The 23,170-nt window shown below is 50.7% G+C and overlaps 1 protein-coding gene across 1 annotated transcript in view; it reads left to right on the top strand.

Moving 5' to 3' along the window:
- ASAP3 (ArfGAP with SH3 domain, ankyrin repeat and PH domain 3) overlaps positions 1–23,170 on the top strand; it is a 54,023-nt gene that overhangs the window by 29,498 nt on the left and 1,355 nt on the right. Inside the window, 21 exon segments of the mRNA XM_030913473.1 lie at positions 1,897–1,971; positions 3,135–3,184; positions 10,810–10,921; positions 11,150–11,235; positions 11,692–11,767; positions 11,950–12,036; positions 12,212–12,321; positions 13,878–13,947; positions 14,271–14,358; positions 15,641–15,689; positions 15,779–15,969; positions 16,054–16,187; positions 16,447–16,541; positions 17,092–17,269; positions 18,503–18,588; positions 18,752–18,867; positions 19,419–19,486; positions 19,580–19,687; positions 19,840–20,035; positions 21,198–21,420; positions 21,983–22,073. Of these exon segments, the coding sequence (XP_030769333.1) occupies positions 1,897–1,971; positions 3,135–3,184; positions 10,810–10,921; positions 11,150–11,235; positions 11,692–11,767; positions 11,950–12,036; positions 12,212–12,321; positions 13,878–13,947; positions 14,271–14,358; positions 15,641–15,689; positions 15,779–15,969; positions 16,054–16,187; positions 16,447–16,541; positions 17,092–17,269; positions 18,503–18,588; positions 18,752–18,867; positions 19,419–19,486; positions 19,580–19,687; positions 19,840–20,035; positions 21,198–21,420; positions 21,983–22,073 (2,289 nt within the window).

The raw sequence follows: 23,170 nt of genomic DNA, 5'->3' as shown, positions 1-23,170 counted from the left end.
ATTGTTATACCTCTTGGCATAGCTGTGCCTTGTACACTGTACTGTGTGTAAAAGCCTTTAACAATGTTTGAGGCCGGGTGCAACAGTTCACACCTTAATCCCAGCACTTTGGGAGCCTGAGATGTGCGGATCGCTTGAGCTCTAGACCAGCCTAGGCAATGTAGTGAGACCCTGTCTCTACAAAAAAGTATGAAAATTGCTGGGTGAGGTGGCTCACACCTGTAATCCCAGCACTTTGGGAGGCTGAGGTGGGCAGATCACTTGAGGTCAGACATTCGAGACCAGCCGGGCCAACATGGTGAAACACTGTCTCTACTAAAAAATACAAAAATTAGCTGGGTATGGTAGCAGGTGTCTGTAATCCCAGCTACTCAGGAGGCTGAGGCAGGAGAATCACTTGAACCCGGGAGGTGGAGGTGGCAGTGAGTTGAGATCACACCACTGCACTCCAGCCTGGGTGACAGAGTGAGACTCCATCTCAAAAAAAAAAAAAAAGCCAGGTGTGGTGGCGTATGCCTATGGTCCCAGCTACTTGGGAGGCTGAAGTAGGAAGATCAGTTGAGCCTGGGGGAGTTGAGGCTGTAGTGAGCGTGATCACATCACTGTGCTCTAGCCTGGGTGACAGAGTGAGACCCTGTCTCAAAAAAAAAAAAAAAAAAAAAAAATAGTATATGAGTTCAATTAAATTAGTGTCCTTCTTTGTCTTTACCTCTTCTCTCCCTGTTTCAGTCAAACTAGTGTTTCCTGGGGGTCTGCTGTCTGGTGGGCATTGTACCAGGGGTTGGTGATGCAGGAAAGTGTCAGACTGCCTCAGAGAGCCACAGTCTAGTGGGGGAGAGAAGAACTAGGGTGTGGACTGGTATCAAGAAATACCAGCAGCATGGTACAAACTCAAGGACCCAGCAGCTGGTGTCAGAGGCCTAGTGTTGCCATGGTTCAGAAAAGGGGAGATCAGGCAGGAGGAGTAGCCAGGAGAGGCTTCCTGGAGGAGAAGTCAAGACCCAAGCTGTATCTTGGAAGCTGGTTGAAATATTAGGCCTCTTTAGGTTGTGAAATTACAGAAACCCAACTCAAACTAGGTTACATTTTAAAAAGGGAATTCATTAGCCCCTGTAATGGGAAGTCCAGGGGTGCAGCTGGCTTTCCTTGTAAGATAGTTTCTCTGTCTCTGCTCAGTGGGCAGGATAGCCCAGCAGGCCCAGATGCCCATCTTACCAGAATAAAGACGGCCTTTCTCCCATGACTTAGGCAGAAAAATCCCAGAGAGGATTGTGATTGGCTGGCTTGGGTTGTGTGCCTATTCCCTATCCAGTCCCACTATCCTGGGGCTGGGGTGCCCTGCTCAGATCTGACTTCTGCGTTTACCCCATCTGACCACAGAGGAGGAGTTCCCAACAGGAAAGGGGGTTCTATGACCATTAGTAAGGGAGGCTCTGAAGCGTTAGCCAGCCCAGAACAACAGATGTGCTCTACTGGTCAACTCAAGAGAGTCAGAGAGGAGAAGGGAGGCTGCTCCTGGAGAGGAACACGGGAGAGACTGACCATGGAATGCTGCTGGAGCAGTGCAGCAATGAGGCTGGAGCCATCAGGGGAGGGGCTCACTCCGACATGCCTCAGCCTCCCCTCCTGCCCCCTTTCACACAGGAAGCCTGGTGGGCAGCAGGTCAGCTATCCTAAGCTGACCCCAGAGCTGGGTCCTCTAGTCCTCCCCAGGCTCAGCATTCCTGCCATGACGTCCCTCCTCACTTGGCTATCATCTCTTTGATGACATCTCTTCCTCTCCCCTGCTTCCCTTCCCTGCTTCTCTCTTTGCCAAGTGATGCTTCACCATAGCCCGCATCCCTAGGGGCTGGATGCCAGTCACCTGAGGTAGGAATGGGCATCTGTTTTTTCCAGATTCAGAACCTGAACAACATTGTCTCTTTCCCCCTGGACAGTCTGATGAAGGGACAGCTGAGGGACGGTCGACAGGTGAGTCTCCATGCTGGGAGTGGTGTTGGGACAGAGTGAAAGAGGGGTGGGCAGGAGACTGTCGGGGGCCAGGGCTGGACTGAGGGTGGAGGCCAAGTGAAGGGGCTGTCTTAGCGGGAGTGCTGAGCCTGGGGAGATCTGGAGGACCTGGCTCGGGTCAGCCTAGGGTGGCTGACCTGCTGTCTGCCAGGCCCCTTGTGTGAAACATGTCGTGTAAATCTTACAACCATACTATGAGGTAGGCTTTGTGGGTATGCTCATCCCCATTTTGCAGTTGAAATTCGAGGCCTAGGGAGTTAGGTAACCTGCTGATGGTTTACATAGCTAGGAAGTAGAGAGCCCATGTGGGAATCTAGGGATCCTGAATCCCATACTCTGTTCTCTCTGTGCCTGGCAGCCCTTGGCTGGATGCAGAGTGGAGCTCAAAGAAGGTGACAGAATAATCTCCCTGGGCAATCTGCCCCAGATGGCCCAGGGGAGGAGCCATGCTCCCCCAAGAGGGTTTCCTCCCTGCCCTAGGCTGCCAGCCTGGCACCAGTCTGCTAACCACACAAACCAGACAGGCAGCTTTTTCACCTTGGGAGTCTCAGGTTTATTCAGAAGGGTGTGAGCAGCCTGGCTGGATGAGGCTTAGGCAAGCTAGGTGGGGAGTAGCCAGGTCTCCCTGGCTTGCTGTATGGCCTTGGGTAGACTTCTCAACCTTTCTGCGCATGTTCCTTGACCTGTACCCTTGCTCTAAGAGGATGATCTAGCACCAGGCAGGAGAAAATGCTGGGATAAAGTTAGGTGGGGGGAGTTTGGCCTTAATCCTCCTATCCTCATGGTCATGACTGATCTCTCTTCTGAGCAAGAGGACTCAGGGTAGAGCCCAAAGATCTCTCCATACCTCAAGCCAGGGCCCACCAAACCTGACTGATTCTTGGCATCTCCGGGGAGGAGAAGGTCTGCTGGGAGGAGAGCCTCAGCCCTGAGAAATGGGGTCGACTGAGCCTGTTTGGTGGGGGCAGGTTTGCAGCAGGACTGTAGGGGCAGGGGCTGGTTAGAGATGGCTCTGAGCTGCTCAGGGGAGCACACTAGCATGTGCCCCTACAGGCAGTAGAGCATACTGTTTATTCCAGTGCTCCAGCTTCCCTTTGGGCAAATTGTCCCTTTTTAACCCACAGGATTCCAAAAAGCAGCTGGAGAAGGCATGGAAGGACTATGAAACCAAAATGTAAGTGGCCACAGCCAGGGTGGTTTGTCCAGGAGAGTAGCGCTTACACTGCAGCAGGGGGCTGGACAGGGAAGAACCTAAATGCTGCTGAGACATGTCATCCGGAAGTGGGTGGCATCTAGCTCTGTAGAGGCATTTACAGGGGATTGTTTATACCCAGACCTGACTGGATTGTGGGGACTGGGCCATGAGACCACCAAAGGAGCTATTGTGAAGGGACCTCAGGATGCTGCTCTCAGAGTCCCATCTGCTCAGTGGTGCCAGACATGGGCAGGGATGGAGAGGAGCTAGCACTGACCGAACACCTCTGCGTGCTGGCCATTTAGTCCTCACAGTCACCCAGTCATGTGAGAGAGAGGTATTAGTATCACAGTTACCACAGGAGGACTCAGAGAGGTTAAGTCACTTGCCCAAGGCCCCACAGCTTGGTAGAGGCAGAACTGGGGTTTATACCCCTTGATCCTCGTTCCTCAATGCCAGGCGGTATATCTAGAGGAGCAAATGGAGTTGATGTCACACTCAGGCTTCCTGTGTCCTGTGCACACCACACGATACTCCAGATCTCTCACCAGCTACTGGGACATCATAGGGAAAGAAGGAGCCTCAGGCAACCAGTGGCCAATTCCTCCTGGGCAGAGACTCCTTGGGCTCTGTCTTCTGAGGAGTCTGTCCAGATCCCAGCCCTCACTCTCTGCCCAGCCAGGCCCATACTGTGGAGCATTGTTTGTGCTTTTTTGTAAAATTTTGTTTTCTCTTGCATTTTGCCAAAGCAATTTATGCTTATTATGAATAATTCAGAAGATATGGAGAAGTAAAAGAAGAAAAAAAATTAATTATCCTTAGCAGAGGATTAGGGTCATGGCAGGGGGATAATACTCTCTGTTGTTTGAATTTTTTTTTTTTACAAGGTCAGGGTAACATTGCAATTTTCATGATTAAAAAAATAAAAAAGTTGGAGGGGGAGAAACTACCCAAAAACAGGAGAAAAATTCTTAATTTTCAAGCCTAAAGTATTAACATTTTAACATTTATTTTTATTTTTCTTTTTTTTTTTGAGACAGAGTCTCACTCTGTCGCCCAGGCTGGAGTGCAGTGGCCAGATCTCAGCTTACCGCAAGCTCCGCCTCCGTTCTTCTGCCTCAGTCTCCTGAGTAGCTGGGACTACAGGCACCCGCCACCTCGCCTGGCTAGTTTTTTGTATTTTTTAGTAGAGACGGGGTTTCGTTTCATCATGTTAGCCAGGATGGTCTCGATCTGCTGACCTCGTGATCCGCCCGTCTCGGCCTCCCAAAGTGCGGGGATTACAGGCTTGAGCCACTGCACCTGGCCAACATTTTACCATTTATTTTTCTATGTACAAAGAAATGTTTTTATAAAAATGAGATAACAATGTACTATTTTGTAATCTGCTTTTTTCATTCAAAAATACATTGTAACCATCTTCGTACACCATTACATATTATTCCACAACATCAAACAGGTGTGCCAAAACATGCATAAGCCATCATGTATTTAATCTGTTCCTGTCATTGGAGAAGCATCCTTGGATTTAAATATTTGCCCCTACTCATAATTATTTCTGCAGCATCAATTTCAAGAAGTAGATCCTGGAGCTTTTTATTGTTCCCTCAGCTCCCAGAGCCATGGCACTGCTCCAGGTCTGAAGGAAGGCCACATCTTGTCCCTACACAAGCATCTCCAACCCCAGCTGTGGGCATAGATCCTGTGATGAAGGGTGTAGGCACTGTGTGGCCATCTCTGTGGGGCCCCATCCCTGCCTGTGACGGGGCACGGCCATTTGCTGTCACTGGAGGTCCAGGGATGGGTAGTGAGGGCACAGGCTGACCTTGTCTTTATGATTTGCTGTGGGGCCACATGGCCCTCTTCTTCCTGAGTTACCTTTACTAAGCCCTTAGACTTCCGGGGATCGTCTACCAGATGGAAATAATAAGCTCTACTCTGCTGACCTTCCCAAAGCAGGTCTGCTTTTCCTAGGTTTCTATATTGAACCTTCCTATAGGTTTTCATTTACAGGCCAGGCTCCATTTAGTTGATGGGAAAGGGGGCTTGGCTGAGGTTATTCGGTGAGTTATAGACAGGACCTGGACTAGAACCCAGGCCTTCTGGGTCTAGTGCTATTTCTGCCATGTGATCTCCTGGCTCCCACCATGGAGCCACATAGTTTGAGCTAATGTCTTGGCACAGGTGACTGTACATTCCTTTTCCATACGGGCTCCAGGTGTAGCCAGATATGCGTGAGCCATAAGTTGCTATGTAATTCCATCACATTCTTGCCAAACAAGTCTGAGCAGCAGCTGGAAGGGCCCAGGGCCCTGATAGCATCTGTCAAATACCACTGAGAGCTTCACCCCTGGCTGTTCATATAGGAAGAGGATTCCATCTCCACATGGGGCTGCTGAGAAAGGCATCCCGGGCCCTGTGCAGAGGCCAAGTTTATCTAGGCAGTTCCATGTACAGGTCTGTTTCCTCATCTATAAAATAGGGACAGTAATACCTTGCAGGGTGATGAATGTGGCGATGAATAAGCATAGCGCATATAAAGCACTCAGCACTTCAGTTCAGCAAGTATTTATTGACCACGTCTGAGCCAGAACTAGGACCAGAATAACACAGGAAGAGACTGAGAGGCAGAAACCCACACATCTGCTGGTAGCATTTCCCCTGACCAGCTTTTAATCTTGTGCAAGCCATTTTCCTTCTCTGGATTTCAGTTTCATCATCTGTAAAATGGTCCCTGTTCTGAGAGAGACTGTTATCTCTCAGAAAAGAAACAGTGTGACTGTCAGCAGCTCTCAGGAATGAGGCAGGGAAGGAGGAATGGAACAAACCTGAGTCACAGTGTTGGTTGCCAGGGCTGCCCCTAAGGCTCAGGCACCAGCCAGTCCTGGGTTCAGCTCCTGGCCCCACCACTTAACAGCTGTTTGACTTGGACAAGTGACTTATCTCACCACAGGTTCCTCTTCTATAAAATAGGATAATGATTCTGCCTTATGGGGCCATCATTTTAACATGTGAAGGGCCTAGCAGAGTGCCTGGGCCTGAAAATTATAATTAGAAGCCTGTAATCCTAGCACTTTGGGAGGCCAAGACAGGAGGATCACTTGGGCCCAGGAGTTCAAAACCAGCCTGGGCAACATAGTGAGACCTTGCCTCTATTTAAAAAATTAGTAATAATAATACCTATATAACAAATGTAAATAATACATATATATATATATAATTAGAAGCCACATATGGTGGCTAATGCCTGTAATCTAAGCTACTTGGGAGGCTGAGGCAGGAGGATTGCTTGAGGCCAGGAAATTTGAGACCAGCTTGGGAGACAGAGCTAGACCTTGTCTCTAAAAAAGAATAATAATAATTAGTAATAATAGCAGCTTCTACTTATTTAGAGTTTACTTTTTGCCAGGCACTGGAGTAAGGTCTTTGCATCTATTACCAGATTTATTCTCCCTGGCAGGGAAAGCTGCTATTGTTATTCCCAATTTATAGGTAAGTAGTGAGGAATCCCAGCCCACAATCCCTGCCTTAGTGGATGCCCCCTGGTTTGAAAGGCAAGAAGAGAGGCAGCTCAATAAATAATTAAAATACAAAGTGGTAATGCCACAATGATAGTATTAGCACAGAGATGGCAAAAAAAAAGTATTTTTTTTGAATGGAGGGAAGGGTAGTCAGAAAAGGCATCACGGGTGACATGGCACCTAAGCATGGCTCGAGGTTTCAAGGTTGGTCGGTGTGTGATTTGTTTTAAATACTTTCCTGCCTGTACCAGGAGTACCTGTACCCATCCCATGAATAACACTGGACTGTTGCTGTAGTTTCCTTCTGCAGTGATCTCAGTCTTAGTAACTAGCATTTAAGTACTTTCACCCACTATTTCATTCCTTCTGTTGCAACTCCACTCATAAGAAGGAAAAATGTTTCTAACATTTGGAATGTTTAAAAAATGTTGGTGATCCTTTGAGGATAGGGAAGGAATGGGACTTGTTACTTTATAGAGGAAGAAAAGCACTCCCCAGTTATTAGGTCATCTCAGAATGACTATGTCAGACTTTGTACGGAAAATCTCTATGAATTATCTTAGCTGAGGCTGAGGGACAGAACTTTGATAATTGACAAAGCCATTTTGTCAAAGCTGTGTACATTTTGTCAGAGCTGAAGTACATTGACAAAGTTGTGTACTTCACAGCTTATCTACACCAAGTTAAGTAGCACCGTCTTTTCATCTCTACTAGCATTCAAAAAATAAAAGAAAGAAGAAAGTGCCATATACTGAAAAAAATTGTATAAAAGGGATCACCAGTATTTACCACTCTATCATCGCCATCATTAGAAACATCATAATCCTACGTTCATTGAGGGCTTGCCATAGGCCAGGAACTGTACTGTTTCCTATGCATTATATTATCCAAGGACTAGGTGTCATTACAGTGGTTCCCCCTTATCCTTGGGGGATATGTTCCGAGACCCCCAGTGGATGCTTGAAACTGAAGATGATACTGAACCTTATATTAGGTTGGTGCAAAAGTAATTCTGGCAGTGTATAGACCAGGGTTCCTCAGCCCCTGGGCCATGGACTGGTACTGGTCCAAGGCCTGTTAGGAACCTGGACTGAATAGCAGGAGGTGAGCATTAGCAGGTGAGCGAGCATTACCGCCTGAGCTCCACCTCTTGTCAGATCAGCATGGCATTAGATTTTCATAGGAGCACGAACCCTATTGTGAGCTTCACATGCTAGGGATCTAGGTTGCATGCTGCTTATGAGAATCTAAGCCTGATGATCTGAGCTGGAACAGTTTTATCCCAAAACCATCCTCCCCCACCCTGCCATCCATGGAAATATTGTCTTCCACGAAACCAGTTCCTGGTGCCAAAATGTTGGAGACTGCTGGACAGACAGTGTAAATACACTGGACAAAAAGATGATTCATGTTCCAGGCAGGATGGAGCAGAAGGATACAGGATTTCACATGCTACTCATAACGATGCATAATGTAAAACTTACGAACTGGGCCGGGCGTGGTGGCTCATGCCTGTAATTCCAGCACTTTGGGAGGCCAAGGTGGGCAGATCACCTGAGGTCAGGAGTTCGAGACCAGCCTGAAACACATGGCAAAACCCTGGCTCTACTGAAAATACAAAAATTAGCTGGGTGTGGTGGTGGGTGCCTGTAATCCCAGCTACTTGGGAGGCTGAGGCAGGAGAATCGCTTGAACCTGGGAGATGGAGGTTGCAGTGAGCTGAGATCGTGCCATGGCACTCCAGCCTGGGTGACGAGCAAAACTCCATCTCAAAAAAAACCAAAAGACAAAAAAAGTACGAATTGTTTATTTCTGGAATTTTCCATTTAATATTTTTGGACAGGGATTGACCATGGATAACTGAAACCATAGAAAGCAAAACTACAGAGAAGGGGGCACTACAGTATTATTCTCATTTTCCAAATGGGAAAACAATTTCAGAAAGTTTTATAAAGGTTAAGTAAGTGAAGGAGCTGCCATTCAAATCCAGAATCTACATTTCTAACCACTGTACTATATTGTGGTTTGCTTTTTGTCCATTTACTCTGGAGCAGATATCTTTCCATGTCAGTATAGTCATCCCTCAGTATCCATGGGGGGTTCCAGGACCCCCGCAGATACCAAAATCTGAGGATGCTAAAGCCCCTTAGTCAGCCGCCTATATCCTCAGGCTTTACACCCACAGATACGGAGGGCTGACTGCATGTACTCTCTTGAGACAGGGTCTACTCTGTTGCCCAGGCTGGGGTGCAGTGGTTACGGATAAGAATCTCCACTTTCCAGATAAGGAGTCTGAGGCTCAGAAGGGGGAAGACAGCTAGTAGCAGCAGAACTTGTATTAATCCCACTCTGTCTTTGTCTTCTCTGCTCAGGGCTGGCCCCCGCTTGACAGCAGAACTATTAAGCAAGCCCTCTTCTTTACATGGGGTTCAGAGTCAAATGCACCCAGCCTGAGATGTGGAAATACTCTCCTGGCTGCGAGTGGTTAGTCTGCTGGGCATGGGATTTCCAGGAAACCATTTACACACAGATCCACACATCTCCAAAGACGGAAAACAGCCAACCTCTGAGAGGGAAGGCCCCCGTTACTCTTAGCTACAAGGATGGGAAGCGCTTTCTGTCTCCACTTAAAAAAAGAGCACGGTGGGGCGTGGTGGCTCCTTCCTGTAATTTCAGCACTTTGGGAGGCTGAGGTGGATGGATCACTTGAGGCCCAAGTTCAAAGACTAGCCTGGCCAACATGGTGAAACCCTGTCTCTACTAAAAATACAAAAGTTAGCTGGGCATCGGCCGGGCACGGTGGCTCATGCCTGTAATCCCAGCACTTTGGGAGACTGAGGTGGGTGGATCACCTGAGGTCAGGAGATCGAGATCATCCTGGCTAACACGGTGAAACCCCATCTCTACTAAAAATGCAAACAACTAGCCAGGCATGGTGACACCCACGTATAGTCCCAGCTACTCGGGAGGCTGAGACAGGAGAATTGCTTGAACCCGGGAGGCGGAGGTTGCAGTGACCTAAGATCGCACCACTGCACTCCAGCGTGGGCAACAGAGTGAGACTCTGTCTAAAAAAAAAAAAAAGATTGGTGGGCATGGTGGTGGGCACCTGTAATCCCAGCTATTCAGGAGGCTGAGGCACGAGAATTGCTTGAACCTGGGAGGTGGAGGTTGCAGTAAGCTGAGATTGCGCCACTGCTGTCCAGCCTGGGCTCAGAAGAATGAAAGCACTTTGAAATAACTCAGAAACAGAAAGTCAAACACTGCATGTTCTCCTTTATAAGTAGGGGGTAAGCAACGGGTACATGTGGACAGACAGAGCAGAACAGTAGACATTGGAGGCTTCAAAAGGTGGCAGGGTAGGTGAGGGATGAAAAATTACCTATTGGGTACCATGTACACTATTTGGGTGATGGGTACTCTAAAAGCCCAGGCTTCACCACTGCACAATATATCCACGAAACAAAACTGCACTTGTACCCCCTAAATTTAATACAAATAAAAAAGATTGAAGGCACCTATGCTGTTAAATCCCTTCCAGGAAAATCAGAACTGTTTGCCCCAAATCTCACTTGGCCCTTCTTTGAGCCCTTCATCCCCCTGCATAAAAACCTTCAAATCCTTCCCATTACTCTTGGGATAAAGACCAAGAACATGGTGTGAATTAGACCCTGCATGGTCTGGCACCTCTTCACCTCAGTGGGCACCAACCCTCTCCATCTTGGCACTGTTGCTCCTGCCTTGGGACCGTCATATGGTCCAGCTCTCTTGCCCAGCAGTAGCTTCCTCCAAGCTTCTTAGGCTTCAGATCCCACCTCAGACATCAATGAAGCAGCCCCAACGAAGTTGGATCCCCATTTTCTCTCCCATAGTTCTCTGCATGGCTGTGATTTGATTCATGTCTTTCTCCCCCACCACTCTGTGGATTCCCTAAACTGTCTTGTTCATTGTACCCAGCCCCACCACACAGCTGGCACAGGAGGGCCTCCTGTACCATGTGGCCCCTTTGCTCATGCATCCCTGGCAGAAGAGGATGTAGGGGCTGGTGAGAGTTGTTCAGGCTTCTCTTTCCTTGGGGTCTAGGGCCAAGCTGGAGAAGGAACGCGATCGGGCTAGGGTGACAGGAGGGATCCCTGGGGAGGTGGCCCAGGACACGCAGAGAGAGCGGCGCATCTTCCAGCTGCACATGTGTGAGGTAAGGGGTGCTCTGGATGAGGGAGGGGGGCGTGGGATGTGTCTTCCTGTCTGCCTCTCCAGGGGACCAGTCACAGGCTCAGCTCAGGTCCTGGCCACATGGCCCTGTGGGATGTCACCAAGGCCCAGTCGCAGCCAGGTGGATTAGCCTGGGATGGGGACTGCAGCCTCTCGTTCCCAGGATTCTGCTTCAGCTCACATGACACATCTTGCCCTGCCCTCCTCCTAGTATCTGCTCAAAGCTGGGGAGAGCCAGATGAAGCAAGGTCCCGACTTCCTTCAGAGCCTCATCAAGTTCTTCCACGCCCAGCACAAGTAGGTATCTCCCCACGTCCCTGCCACTAACCCTTCCAGTGTCACAGAACAAGGCCCCTCTCAGGGTGTGGAAGACCGGCGAGTCTCTTTGGAGGCCTGCATCTTGTTGGTGGAACTTTCACAGCTCCTCCTCATTGAGTGCTCACTGAATGCCAGGCACGAGTACTTTACAAATCTCAATTCACTCAATCCCCCAACACTTCTGGGAGCAGGTACTATATTATCCCCATTTTATAGATGAGAAAACTGAGGCTCATTTTCCAAGATAACACTGCTAGTAAGTGGGATTTGAATCTAGTCAAGAGAGACTTGTCTATGGAGTGTCTGTTCTTGACCGTCAGACTACAATGCCCTGAGGTGCCCTGTGATCCTTACAGCAGCTTCTCCCACACTTCTGGCTTCATCTCTCATTTCCATCTTTATCTGGACCCTTGTTTGGCCTCTGACACCTCTTAGCTTTTTCCAAGATGGCTGGAAGGCTGCCCAGAGCCTGTTCCCCTTCATCGAGAAGCTGGCGGTCTCAGTACATGCAGTAAGTTGGGTCTCACCCTTGGGCACGTGATCAAGCCCCCTGTCCTTCCAGGAAAGTCTGTGGGTGTGGAAGAGCTGGCTCCTGCCCACAGAGTGAGGCTGCTGCTCTGCTCTTCTGGGTCTGGGCTGTGTACCTGACACATTTGTTGGCTGGTGATGGGGGTCCCTTCCTCTGTCCCACAGCTCCATCAAGCCCAGGAGGAGGAGCTACAGAAGCTGACCCAGCTCCGGGACTCCCTCCGAGGGACACTGCAGCTTGAGAGCAGAGAGGTCAGCCCCTGAACCATCCCAAAAGGAATGCCTTCCCCCAAGGCCCACCATGGAGGGAGGGAGAGAAGGAAGACCCACAGGGTCCCCTGGAAGAGTCTCCCTGAGTGAGCCCCTGCAGAATGGGGCTCTTTCCACTGAGATGCCCTGACGTCTCCTTTGCATGTCCGAGGGACAGGAACACCTGAGCCGGAAGAATTCAGGATGTGGCTACAGCATCCACCAGCACCAAGGCAACAAACAGTTTGGGACGGAGAAAGTGGGCTTTCTATACAAGAAAAGCGATGGGTAAGTGATTCAGAGCTTACATAATTTGCCCAACGTCACGCTGCAAGTAAATGACAGGGTTGGGGAAGCTGCCCAGAGGAACTGTTCTGATCATTTATGTAGACACTGAGGGTTGCAATGCAAACTCCTCAAATCCTGGGTTGTCCAGTACACCTGGGCATGTGAACTTCTGCTAAAGGTGATTGGTTGTTTTAAGTTAAAGAAGAATAGCAGTAGCTAACACTTATTGAACACTTACTATGCCCTCATTCTTTTTTTTTGAGACAGAGTCTCCCTCTGTCACCCAGGCTGGAGTGCAGTGGCACGATCTCGGCTCACTGCAACCTCTGCCTCCTGGGTTCAAACGATTCTCCTGCCTCAGCCTCCCGAATAGCTGGGACTACAGGGGCACACCACCACGCCCAGCTAATTTTTTATATTTTTAGTAGAGACGGGGTTTCACCATGTTAGCCAGGATCGTCTCGATCTGCTGACCTCTTGATCTGCCCGCCTCAGCCTCCCAAAGTGTGGGGATTACTGGCATGAGCCATTGCGCCCAGCCTATGACCTCATTCTTAACCTCTACAATATATTGAATATGCCTAGAAATGAAACTATTGGCTGTGCCTTGCTCCCTAGTGTAAAAAAAAAAAAAAAAAAAAAAAAAAAAAATCAGTCCGTGGGCCAGGCACAGTGGCTCACACCTGTAATCCCAGCACTTTGGGAGGCCAAGGCAGGTGTATCACCTGAGGTCAGGAGTTCAAGACCAGCCTGGCCAACATAGTGAAACCCCATCTCTACTAAAAATACAAAAAATTAGCCGGGTGTGGTGGCATGAGCCTGTAGTCCCAGCTGCTTGGGAGGCTGAGGCAGGAGAATTGCTTGAACCCAGGAGATGGAGGTTGCAATGAGCTGAGATCATGCCACTGCACTCCAGCCTGGGCAACAGAGCAAGACTCTGTCGCAAAAACAAACAAACAAAAAAAAAAACAAACAAAACAAAAACAAACTGCTGTGAAATGCAAAGGTTCCTGTGGGATATATTCATGTTTCTACCTACCAATCAGTTTAATCAGAGAAAAATAACCTTGAAGAAGAAACCAATGAATATTTACCTGTTACAGGAGAAGTGTTTAGTTTTGGATCATGGACTTGCTAATTTTATTTTGGGGGTATTAATATTGATCTTGCTTAGTTGAACCATAATTTGTTTGTTGTTGTCAAGAGCCTGTGCTTCTCAGACTAGGAGCTCCCTAATGATACAAGCTGTGTCTCCCCCATCAGACTAGAAGCTCTCAGAAAGCCAAAGTCACATCATCTCCTTAGAATAAGGATTCCCGGAGAGTGAGGCTGTGTTTCTCCATCAAACTGGGATCTTCCTAAGAGCAGAACTGTGTCTCCCATCAGAAGGGAGCCCCAGAGAGTCGGGGGTTGTGGGGAGGTGTAGGGTTAGGAGAAGAAAGAGGTAAAAGGATGTGGCTAGAGATCATACAGGTGGGGGCAAATCTCTGTTCTCTGACACCAGGGAATTAGGTGTGAGTCTTGGGTCACTGTCCTTCTATCCCTCTGGGCCTTAGAATTCGAAGAGTCTGGCAGAAAAGGAAGTGTGGAGTCAAGTATGGCTGCCTGACCATCTCACACAGCACGGTGAGGCCTAGAGGTGGTGGGTGTCTCAGGGCACGATGGACCCTCTTCTGGTGTTCTGAGCAAACAATGTCAAGCCCTCCCTCCAAGACTGACCCGCAAACCTAGGTCCAGGGAGCTGGAGACCCTTGTGGGAGGACAGATGGGACCCGAAGGCCCCAATCTAGTCTTAGTCTACACACCACATCCTTGAGGTGCTGCTGGGTGAAGAGAAACACTAATGGAACAGGATGATTATGCCCATTTAACAGAGTGGAAAATGGAGGCCTAAAGAGTGTGGAGGGCCAGAGGTAATGCATCCATCCTCCACCCCCAAATTCCCACAGATAAACCGGCCCCCAGTGAAGCTGACCCTGCTGACGTGCCAAGTGAGGCCAAACCCCGAAGAGAAAAAGTGCTTCGACCTGGTGACCCGTGAGTGGTCTCTGTGCCTCTCCCCTACAGCTGCCCAGGGCTTCTCTAAAACACCTATCAGCTCCCAGGGGTCTTCAGTGAGGGGTCTGTGTCCAGTTCCACACATGGTATTGAAGAGCTGCTACTGCAGGCATAAGAATCCTTAGGTCCAGGACACCCACATCACATTAAATGTCAAAATGCACCCACTTTTCATAATAAGTGGGACTATTTATGTAGAGCATATTTGAGTGGATTTGGGTCATCTGGGTTTTTAAATCATTTCTTTTTTTAAAAAAATTGTACCTTTTTTCCCCAAATACCCAGAGCTGAAAGAGATGAAATTATTGTTTCTTTACATTTTCCACTTTTCGTTCTTCGGAGCCTTTGGTGCAGGCTTTGTGTGAGAGCAGACACAGGCTGAAAAAGACCTAGATCTTGTCCTCAGGAAGCTCTCTGGCAGGGGTGTGGGGTGGGTACCCAGGACTGTAAGATGAGGGGGCTGTCCAGAAGATGGGTGCAGATATAGCCTCATAGAAGATTAGGGAGCAGGAAGGCCTACGCTGCTGTGGGGAATCAAGAAAGGCTCTTGGAGGAGAGAGTATTTGAATTTAGCCTTGAAGGACATGTAGAATGAAGAGTTTGTGGGGTGGGGGCTTTTGAGGAGACAGGATTAGCATGATGAAAGGCATGGAAGCAGGAGAGTAGGTCTGGCCAGTTTGGCCAGAGTGGAGGGTTCATGTAGCAGAGTGAGAGATGAGGCCTGGAAATCCCTCTTAAAAGTTTGGACCTTATTTCCTGGCAATAGGGAGCCATGGGAGATCTTGGAGCAGGGCAGTAGGGCAGTGGTGTAGTTAGAGCAGAGACTTGGGCACAACAGTTGGGAGCTGGTACAGGCTGGAGAAAAGAGGAAATGGGAAGCAGGGAGACCAGACAGGTAGCCTGGTCGCCCCGGAGGAGACCAGGAGGGGCCCAGTGGGATGGTGACAGTTGGTTCAGAGGATGCGCTGCCTCTGAGCTGGGTTCTCTGGGGTTCTATGCCCTGGGAGACCTCATCTGAGCCTGGAACCAGGGCTTCACGCAGAGAGAGCTTTGTTGGGATCCTACTTCGGAGGCCACTTCTGAGAAACTGCCCCTGCTGTTGGCCACTGTCATTCCGCTCCCTCCCCACTCCTAGCTTGAGAGTCCAACTTGGCAGGGACACATCTCCATGTGGCCCCAGCGGCTTTTGGCGGGGGCTCCCTGGGCTTCGGGAAGGCCAGCAGCATTTCTGTGGGCCAGAAGCCCCCTTCTCTCCCGACAGACAACCGGACCTACCACTTCCAGGCGGAGGACGAGCACGAGTGTGAAGCGTGAGTGCCCGGCCAGCCTTGTGGGTGGGGCTGGCGGCCCTATCTCTTCCCGCCTGACATCCCTGTCCCACCCCGCTCAATCTCCGCAGGTGGGTGTCAGTGCTGCAGAACAGCAAGGATGAAGCCCTGAGCAGCGCCTTCCTTGGGGAGCCCAGCGGTGGCCCGGGGTCCTGGGGGGCCGCCGGGCATGACGGGGAGCCCCATGACCTCACAAAGCTGCTCATCGCGGAGGTGAAGAGCAGGCCTGGGAATAGCCAGTGCTGCGACTGCGGGGCTGCAGGTCAGGCCTCGGGGCCGGGCAGGAGGGAGGGGGACGTAGAGGGGAGGGGCTGCACCTCCAGGCTCCAGCTGCTTTCCTCTGCAGACCCCACGTGGCTCAGCACCAACCTGGGCGTGCTCACTTGCATCCAGTGCTCGGGCGTCCACCGGGAACTGGGCGTGCGCTTCTCGCGCATGCAGTCACTCACCTTGGACCTGCTGGGCCCCTCCGAGTTGTTGGTGAGGGCGGGGCGGGGCCCAGAAGGGGCCAGACGCGGAGATAGGGGTGTAGTTTCATCGGGGGCAGGCGAGACTTGCAGGTTGTGGGTGGGTCCTGGCCAAGGTGGGCTGGGACAAGCCAGGTAGCTGGTGGTCAGGGGCGGGGCCTGAACCGGGAGGGCGCCCGAGGGGCGGGACTCGGGGGGCTCGGAGCTCCACCCTGTGCAGGCCTAACTACGAGGTCTTACTCTGCCCCACCCCTATTTTCCCACGATTCCAGCTGGCCTTGAACATGGGAAACACGAGCTTCAATGAGGTCATGGAGGCCCAGCTACCCTCACATGGTGGCCCTAAACCCTCAGCTGAAAGTGACATGTAAGGGGATTCTCAGAGAGAGGGGCGTCCTGCCTAGGGGATTCTGCCTCCGCAGCTCCCAGGGTCGCAGAAAGGTCTTAGATCAGAAGTCTGGGGAGGCTGGGCGCAGTGACTCACACCTGTAATCTCAACACTTTGGGAGGCCAAGGCGGGCGGATCACTTGAGGTCAGGCCTTCAAGACCAGCCCAGCTAACATGGCAAAACCCCAACTGTACTCAAAATACAAAAATTAGCTGGGCGTAGTGGCGCATGCCTGTAGTTCCACCTACTCAGGAGGCTGAGGCACGAGAATTGCTTGAACCCTGGAGGCAGAGGTGGCAGTGAGCCGAGATTGCACCACTGCATTCCAGCCTGGGTGATAGAGTGAGACTCTGTCTCAAAAAAAAAAAAAAAAAAGCCTGGGGAGCTGGGGAAGGGGAGCCTCAGATCTGGACATCTTCAGGACATGGTTCTGGAGAAAAGGAGAGCTGTATCTCCTGTGGGAGGGTCCCAGGGATCAGCTGGACAGACACAGTCCATGCTCTGAGATCCTGTGGTTGTCTTTGGTAGGGGCACCCGCAGGGACTACATCGTGGCCAAGTATGTGGAGCACAGGTTTGCACGCCGGTGCACACCTGAGCCTCGGAGACTCTGGACAGCCATTTGCAACAGGGACCTCCTGTCGGTACTGGAGGCCTTTGCCAATGGGCAAGACTTTGGACAGCCGCTGCCAGGGCCTGATGCACAGGTGAGAACCCCCTCCAAGGGCCACTTATAACCCACCTGCCTCACATATTCCCCAGTTCTTCTGCAGGACCAGCTGTTACTCCCCTCTGCCCCACCTCTGACATCTGCTCAAATCTCACCCATCAGAGTGGTAAGTGGGAAAGAGCACAGCTTCAGTCAAGCAGACCTGGGTGGGAATCCTCGCTGTTTTTTCCTAGCTGTGTGATCTAGCGCAGGTTACTTCTCTGAGTCTCATTTCCTCATCTATAAAAGGGGTTAATAATAGCACCCATGGTGATGAAGTGAGAATTAAGTCATGTATATAAAGGGCTTAGTGTACAATGGGTATGCAATAAATGTTCATACCTTTTTCTTTCACCTAAGTAGCCCTGAAATGTAAGGGCAGGTCAGTTTAGAGCCAGGAAGACCACTTTGCTTTGGCTATTCCAAGAACAAACACATGAGCATGGGGAAAGGATATCAGAGACATTTGAAAAAGTAAATCAACAGGAGTTGCTGACTGATTGGACATCGAAAATTGGATGTTGGCTGGGTGTGATGGCTCACGCCTGTAATCCCAACACTTTGGGAGGCCAAAGTGAAAGGATCACTTGAGCCCAGGAGTTCAGAATCAGCTTGGGCAAAATAAGGAAACCCCCATCTCTACAACAACAACAACTAAAATTAGCTGGGTATGGTGGCACACATCTGTGTTCCCAGCTACTCAGAAGGCTGAGGTGGGAGGATGACTTGAGCCCAGGAGGTTGAGGCTACAGAGAGCTGTGACTGCGCCACTGCCCTCCAGCTTGGGTGACAAAGCGAGACCCTATCTCAGAAAAACTAAAAACGGGTATCTTTGAGCTGTCTGTCTGATATCTTGGTGGGCTATCTAATGAGCAGTGCAGCACTTAGGTGAGGTAAAAATTTGGAACAGCCTACACGTGTGATAGTTGAAAACATGAGGTTGCTGAGGTCTTAGTGGGGAAGTACAATCAGGGAGAGGAGCCCAGAGCCAAGAAAGAAGTTTGGGTAACACCTGTTGGGGGCAGAGGAGGAAGAGCCATGAAAGGGAACAATGAGAGAATGGCCCTTCACCTTCCTGCCAAACATGAGGCTCTGCCCTTGCAGTCTCATCTCTCCGGGGTTCTGGCAGCTTCCTATGGGAGGATAAGAGGGTAGCAAGAGTGCAAGAGGGAAATACTGGGTTGGAGGCAGGTGCACTGGGGGTAACTCAGAGGTGTGGATGTGTTTTCAGGCACCTGAAGAGCTCGCCCTGCATTTGGCTATCAAAGTTGCCAGCCAGGCCTCCCTGCCTCTGGTGGATTTCATCATCCAGAATGGGTGAGAGCCTCCCTGCCTGTCTCTCTGGCTCCTCACACTCCCGCTCCTTTCCTTCCTGTTCTCCCACTGTCTTCCCTCCTTTCCCCTCCCACTTTTTCCCCTGACTTTGATCCCCTCATTGATCTGTTCCCCTTCCTTTCTCCCTGAACCCTCCTCTCCCCAGTGGTCACCTGGATGCCAAGGCTGCTGACGGGAACACGGCTCTGCACTACGCAGCACTCTGCAACCAGCCCGACTGCCTCAAGCTGCTGCTGAAGGGGAGAGCTTTGGTTGGCACAGGTGGGGCTTAAATACCTCCTCCGTCAGACTCCTATTCCTGACTGCCCCTTGTGTGGACTTCCGATGGTCTTGGGCTTACTTCTGACCACGTCTGTGATCTTAGGGGTTTGTCATTCATCTCTTGAATTTCAGCTTCCTCATCTGTAAAATGGGAATAATACCACTGACCTAGCGGGACTGCTAAAGAGAAAAGAAAATATTTCTGGAAGTACTTAGGCAAATAAATATTAGCTGGATCTGAATGATAATGATTGTAATAGCTAATATTTATTGTGTAACATATGCCTGGCAATGGGGCAAGTGCTTTACATGTGTTAATTAAACGAATCCTCATAACCACTTCATCAGGTGGTTCCAAGTACTCATCATAAACAATTTTGTCCCAAAAGGTTATATAACTTGGCCTGTGGTCACGTAGCCAGAACATGGCAGAGCCAGGATTCAAACCCAGACATTCTGATTCCAGAGGCCGGTCCTCATCTCTAAGCTGTAATGTTTCTTTGACCATGACCATGACCATGACCATGACCCCTGACTTTCCCCCCTCACAGTAAACGAAGCAGGCGAGACAGCTCTGGACATAGCCAGGAAGAAGCACCACAAGGAGTGTGAGGAGCTGGTGAGGTCTCCGGGAGGCAAGGGGCCCCTGACCCTTTCTCTCTCCCTGCTGAGCCCCCAACCCTCTGAACCGCCAAGCCTTTGTTTTTGGCAGCTGGAGCAGGCTCAGGCGGGGACCCTTGCCTTCCCTCTACATGTGGACTACTCCTGGGTAATTTCCACAGAGCCTGGCTTTGACAGTGAGGAGGATGAGGAAGAGAAGGTGGGTCCCAGCCCTGTCCCTCAGACCTCTGGATGGCAGAAGGAAAGAGCCAGATTGGGCCGGATGTGTGTTGGCGGGGGCTGTGAGGTGGGGGGACAGGGCTACACCAGAGGAACCAGGCTGTCCTCATCCTCACTCTTTTGCCCTGGCAGCGCTGCTTGCTGAAGCTCCCGGTCCAGGCCCACTGGGCCAGTGGGAGGCTGGACATCAGCAACAAGACCTATGAGACTGTCACCAGCCTGGGAGCAGCCACCCCTCAGGGCGAGAGTGAGGACTGTCCCCCACCCTTGCCAGTCAAAAACTCTTCTCGGACCGTGGTCCAAGGGTGTGCAAGACGTGCCAGTGGAGGTACAGTTGGATGCCCAGATAAATGCTCACCATGCCATTCACAGAGGGCCTGTATATGCCGGGGCACTGAGCTGAGTGCATATGTTAGTCCATAGCATCCTTATGATGACCTCCCAGATAAGGGTTCTGATCTTCCCCTTACAGATAAAAGAACAGAGGTGTTAAGTCACATGCTTAAGATCCCACAGGTAATAAGTCTCTGATGTAGGATTCAAATATCAGCTCATCTTATACCAAATTCCTCAATGCTCCACTTAACAAGAGAGAAAAGAGTTTACTGAGCATCTCCTTCATCCTGAGTCCTTTGAGGGCTACCAAGACACAGTCTAGTAGGGGAGATAAAAACTGGAATGCAATTCATTATAATACAAGGCACAGTGTGATGTAGAATGTGAATCCCAAAAGGACAAGGACTTTGAGTGTTTTGTTGAATACTGTTTGTCCAGCGCCTAGTGCAGAGCCTGGCTGTTCTCAATAACTATTAGTCGAATGAAGGAACAGACTTGTTCTGGGAGGTCAGGGCGGTTGGGGAGGGAGCATGTCCTACTGGGACTGGGGGTTGGTTTAGGAAGGCCCTGGTGGGGATATCATCTGAGTGAACCTGAGGGATGGGCAGGAGAATCCAAACTGGGATGGGGTGTGAGCACAAGCAAAAAAGTGAGTCAGCATGGTCCTGGCCACAGTGAACAAAGGCTTCATCAGTTGAAGGAGAATACTGGACAGGTAGATGGGGAATGGACTATTGGCAGAGAACCAGAAGAGATCGTAGGCCGGACGCAGTGGCTCACACCTGTAATCCCAGCACTTTGGGAGGCTGAGGCAGGCGGATCAGTTCAGGTAAGGATTTTGAGACCAGTCTGGCCAACATGGTGAAACCCCATCTCTACTAAAAATGCAAAAATTAGCCAGGCGTGGTGGCATGCACCTGTAATCCGAACTACTCTGGAGGCTGAGGCAGGAGAATCTCTTGAACCTAGGAGGCAGAGGTTGCAGTGAGCCGAGATCGTGCCACTGCACTCCAGCCTGGGTGACAGAGTAAGACTCTGTCTCAAAAAAAAAAAAAAGAAAAAGAAAAAGAAAAAAGATCCTAGAGGCCAGAGACTGCTTTGAGGTTGGTCATAGAGCAAGTGATAAAGAAAAGCTTTATCATTTCTGATTCCAGATCATTCTGAAGTCTCCAGCCTGAGTTCAGAGGTCCTTGAGACCCCTGAGAACCTGGGCAGTCCAGCCTCCTCCTCCAGCCTCATGAGCCCCGTGGAACCTGGGGGTCCCAGCCAAGCCCCACCCAACTCTGAAGAGGGCCTCCGAGAACCCCCAGGCACCTCCAGACCGAGCCTGACATCCGGGACCACCCCTTTGGAGGTGTATCTCCCCGTCAGGTTCAGGTTGGTGAGGGCTCAGCTGTGCAACCAGGGCAAATCCCCTGACTTCTCCAAGTATCCATTGATTTCCACACCTCTAAATAGTACCTGCCTGGGTCACACTCCATCTCTGGGTGCATCACTTATGCAGAAATGCTGGACCCTGGGACCCCTTCCCCCTTCACACACTTACTCCCAAATCCTGCATGGAGAGCTGAGGAGGAGCCAGGGATCCTGCCTGCTGACGTTGGAGTAAAGGAGGCTTAGCCCTCTGTGTGGCTTATTCTAGAGGCTCTCAGTGGGGTCTTCACTCTGTCCCCACCTCCAACCCAGGATCCAGTCTTCTCCCTTCCTTGCAAACCTATTCAGTCTGGAGTTTGGGGAGAAGTAGACCGGGGATATCCATAGAGTCTTCTGGAGGTCAGTTCCGGCCTTCTTGGGCCTGTGATGGACCTGGTCTGAGGGCCTTGTGGACTCTACCCACCCATCCTAAGCCCCCAGACTGACTCTGTTCCTGAGCCCTTTCTCCCCACTCTGAGGGGCTCTCTGGACACAAGGGTCACATTGGCCTTTCCCTGCCTTCCAGCTCTGAGAGCACTCGCTCCTATCGGCGGGGGGCGCGGAGCCCGGAAGATGGTCCCTCAGCCAGGCAGCCTCTGCCCAGAAGGAACATGCCGGTAGGAACTCTGGGACCATGGTTTGAGGGGCGGTGGCAGGGTGCCTGAGAGGCAGAGTTAGTCAAGAGTAAGTGTATTGGGGTGGGAGACCTCCCATGATTGGGGTACAAATGGACCCAGGCAGCCACAGTTTGGACAGTCCCTGTCCTGGTGCCCAGGTGGCCACAGTTTGGCCAGTCCCTCTCCTGGTGCCCAGGTGGCCACAGTTTGACCAGTCCCTGTCCTGGTGCCTAGGTGGCCGCGGTTTGGCCAGTCCCTGTCCTGGTGCTCCTCTTTCCCTGCTCTAGCCCAGGGCTGGGTGCAGCTGAGGAGAGCCCAGGCCTTGACGGATGGCAGTGGTGATGAGGCCCAAGCTCTGGCCTCTCCCCAGGGGAGGATGAGGGAAGTTGTGTTAGCCAGGCCAGTTGCTCAGAGAAGGCATCACTTCCCTGCAGAAGAGGCAGGATTAGGTGGCCGTGTACCAGCCCTTGTTTGCCTAACTCTCCCCTTGTTCATGAATCTCCTGGAATCCACAGGGACTTTCAGATCCCAGGCATAGAGGGATGTGACAGGGACAGGGCAAGAGCTGTCATCCTTAATGCAGCTTCTCCCTGCTGAATCACCAAGTCTCCAATAATGGCATATATTAATTGAACCTAGGAGTGGGCACAGATGAGAGCCAGTTGTGTTGGGAAGGAAGCCTCTTCTGTCCCTTGTTCCTCTGGGAATTCCTCAGAATGGCATTGGTTATGTTGAGAGTCAGGATGGCAGGGGCAGAAGCTGGTTCTGTCCGGGGAATCATCATCTTTAATCCACCAGAGTTAGGCACCAGACACAAATCTATGTCCACATCCTGGTTCCACTATTGTCCTGAAAACCAGGTATCCATCAGATGGCATTTAATTGATGCCTGTGATTGTGGTGTGTATGATAGCAAGAGCTTGGGCTTTAGAGTAAGGAGACTTTGGACAAGTGGCTTCACTTCGTCAAGCCTCAGTTTCTTTGTCTGTAAAGTGAGAATAATCTATCCACAATAGGACAGATGTGAAACTGAGTGAGATGAACACCTGGTGTGTTACAGGTGCTTTGAAAGTGTCGGTTTCATCCTTCTTTCTGCA

This window comes from Rhinopithecus roxellana, chromosome 12, assembly GCF_007565055.1.
Source record: "Rhinopithecus roxellana isolate Shanxi Qingling chromosome 12, ASM756505v1, whole genome shotgun sequence".
Taxonomy (NCBI): domain Eukaryota; kingdom Metazoa; phylum Chordata; class Mammalia; order Primates; family Cercopithecidae; genus Rhinopithecus; species Rhinopithecus roxellana.
Note: the sequence above shows the minus strand (reverse complement) of the source record. Positions and strands in the feature narration are given on the sequence as shown.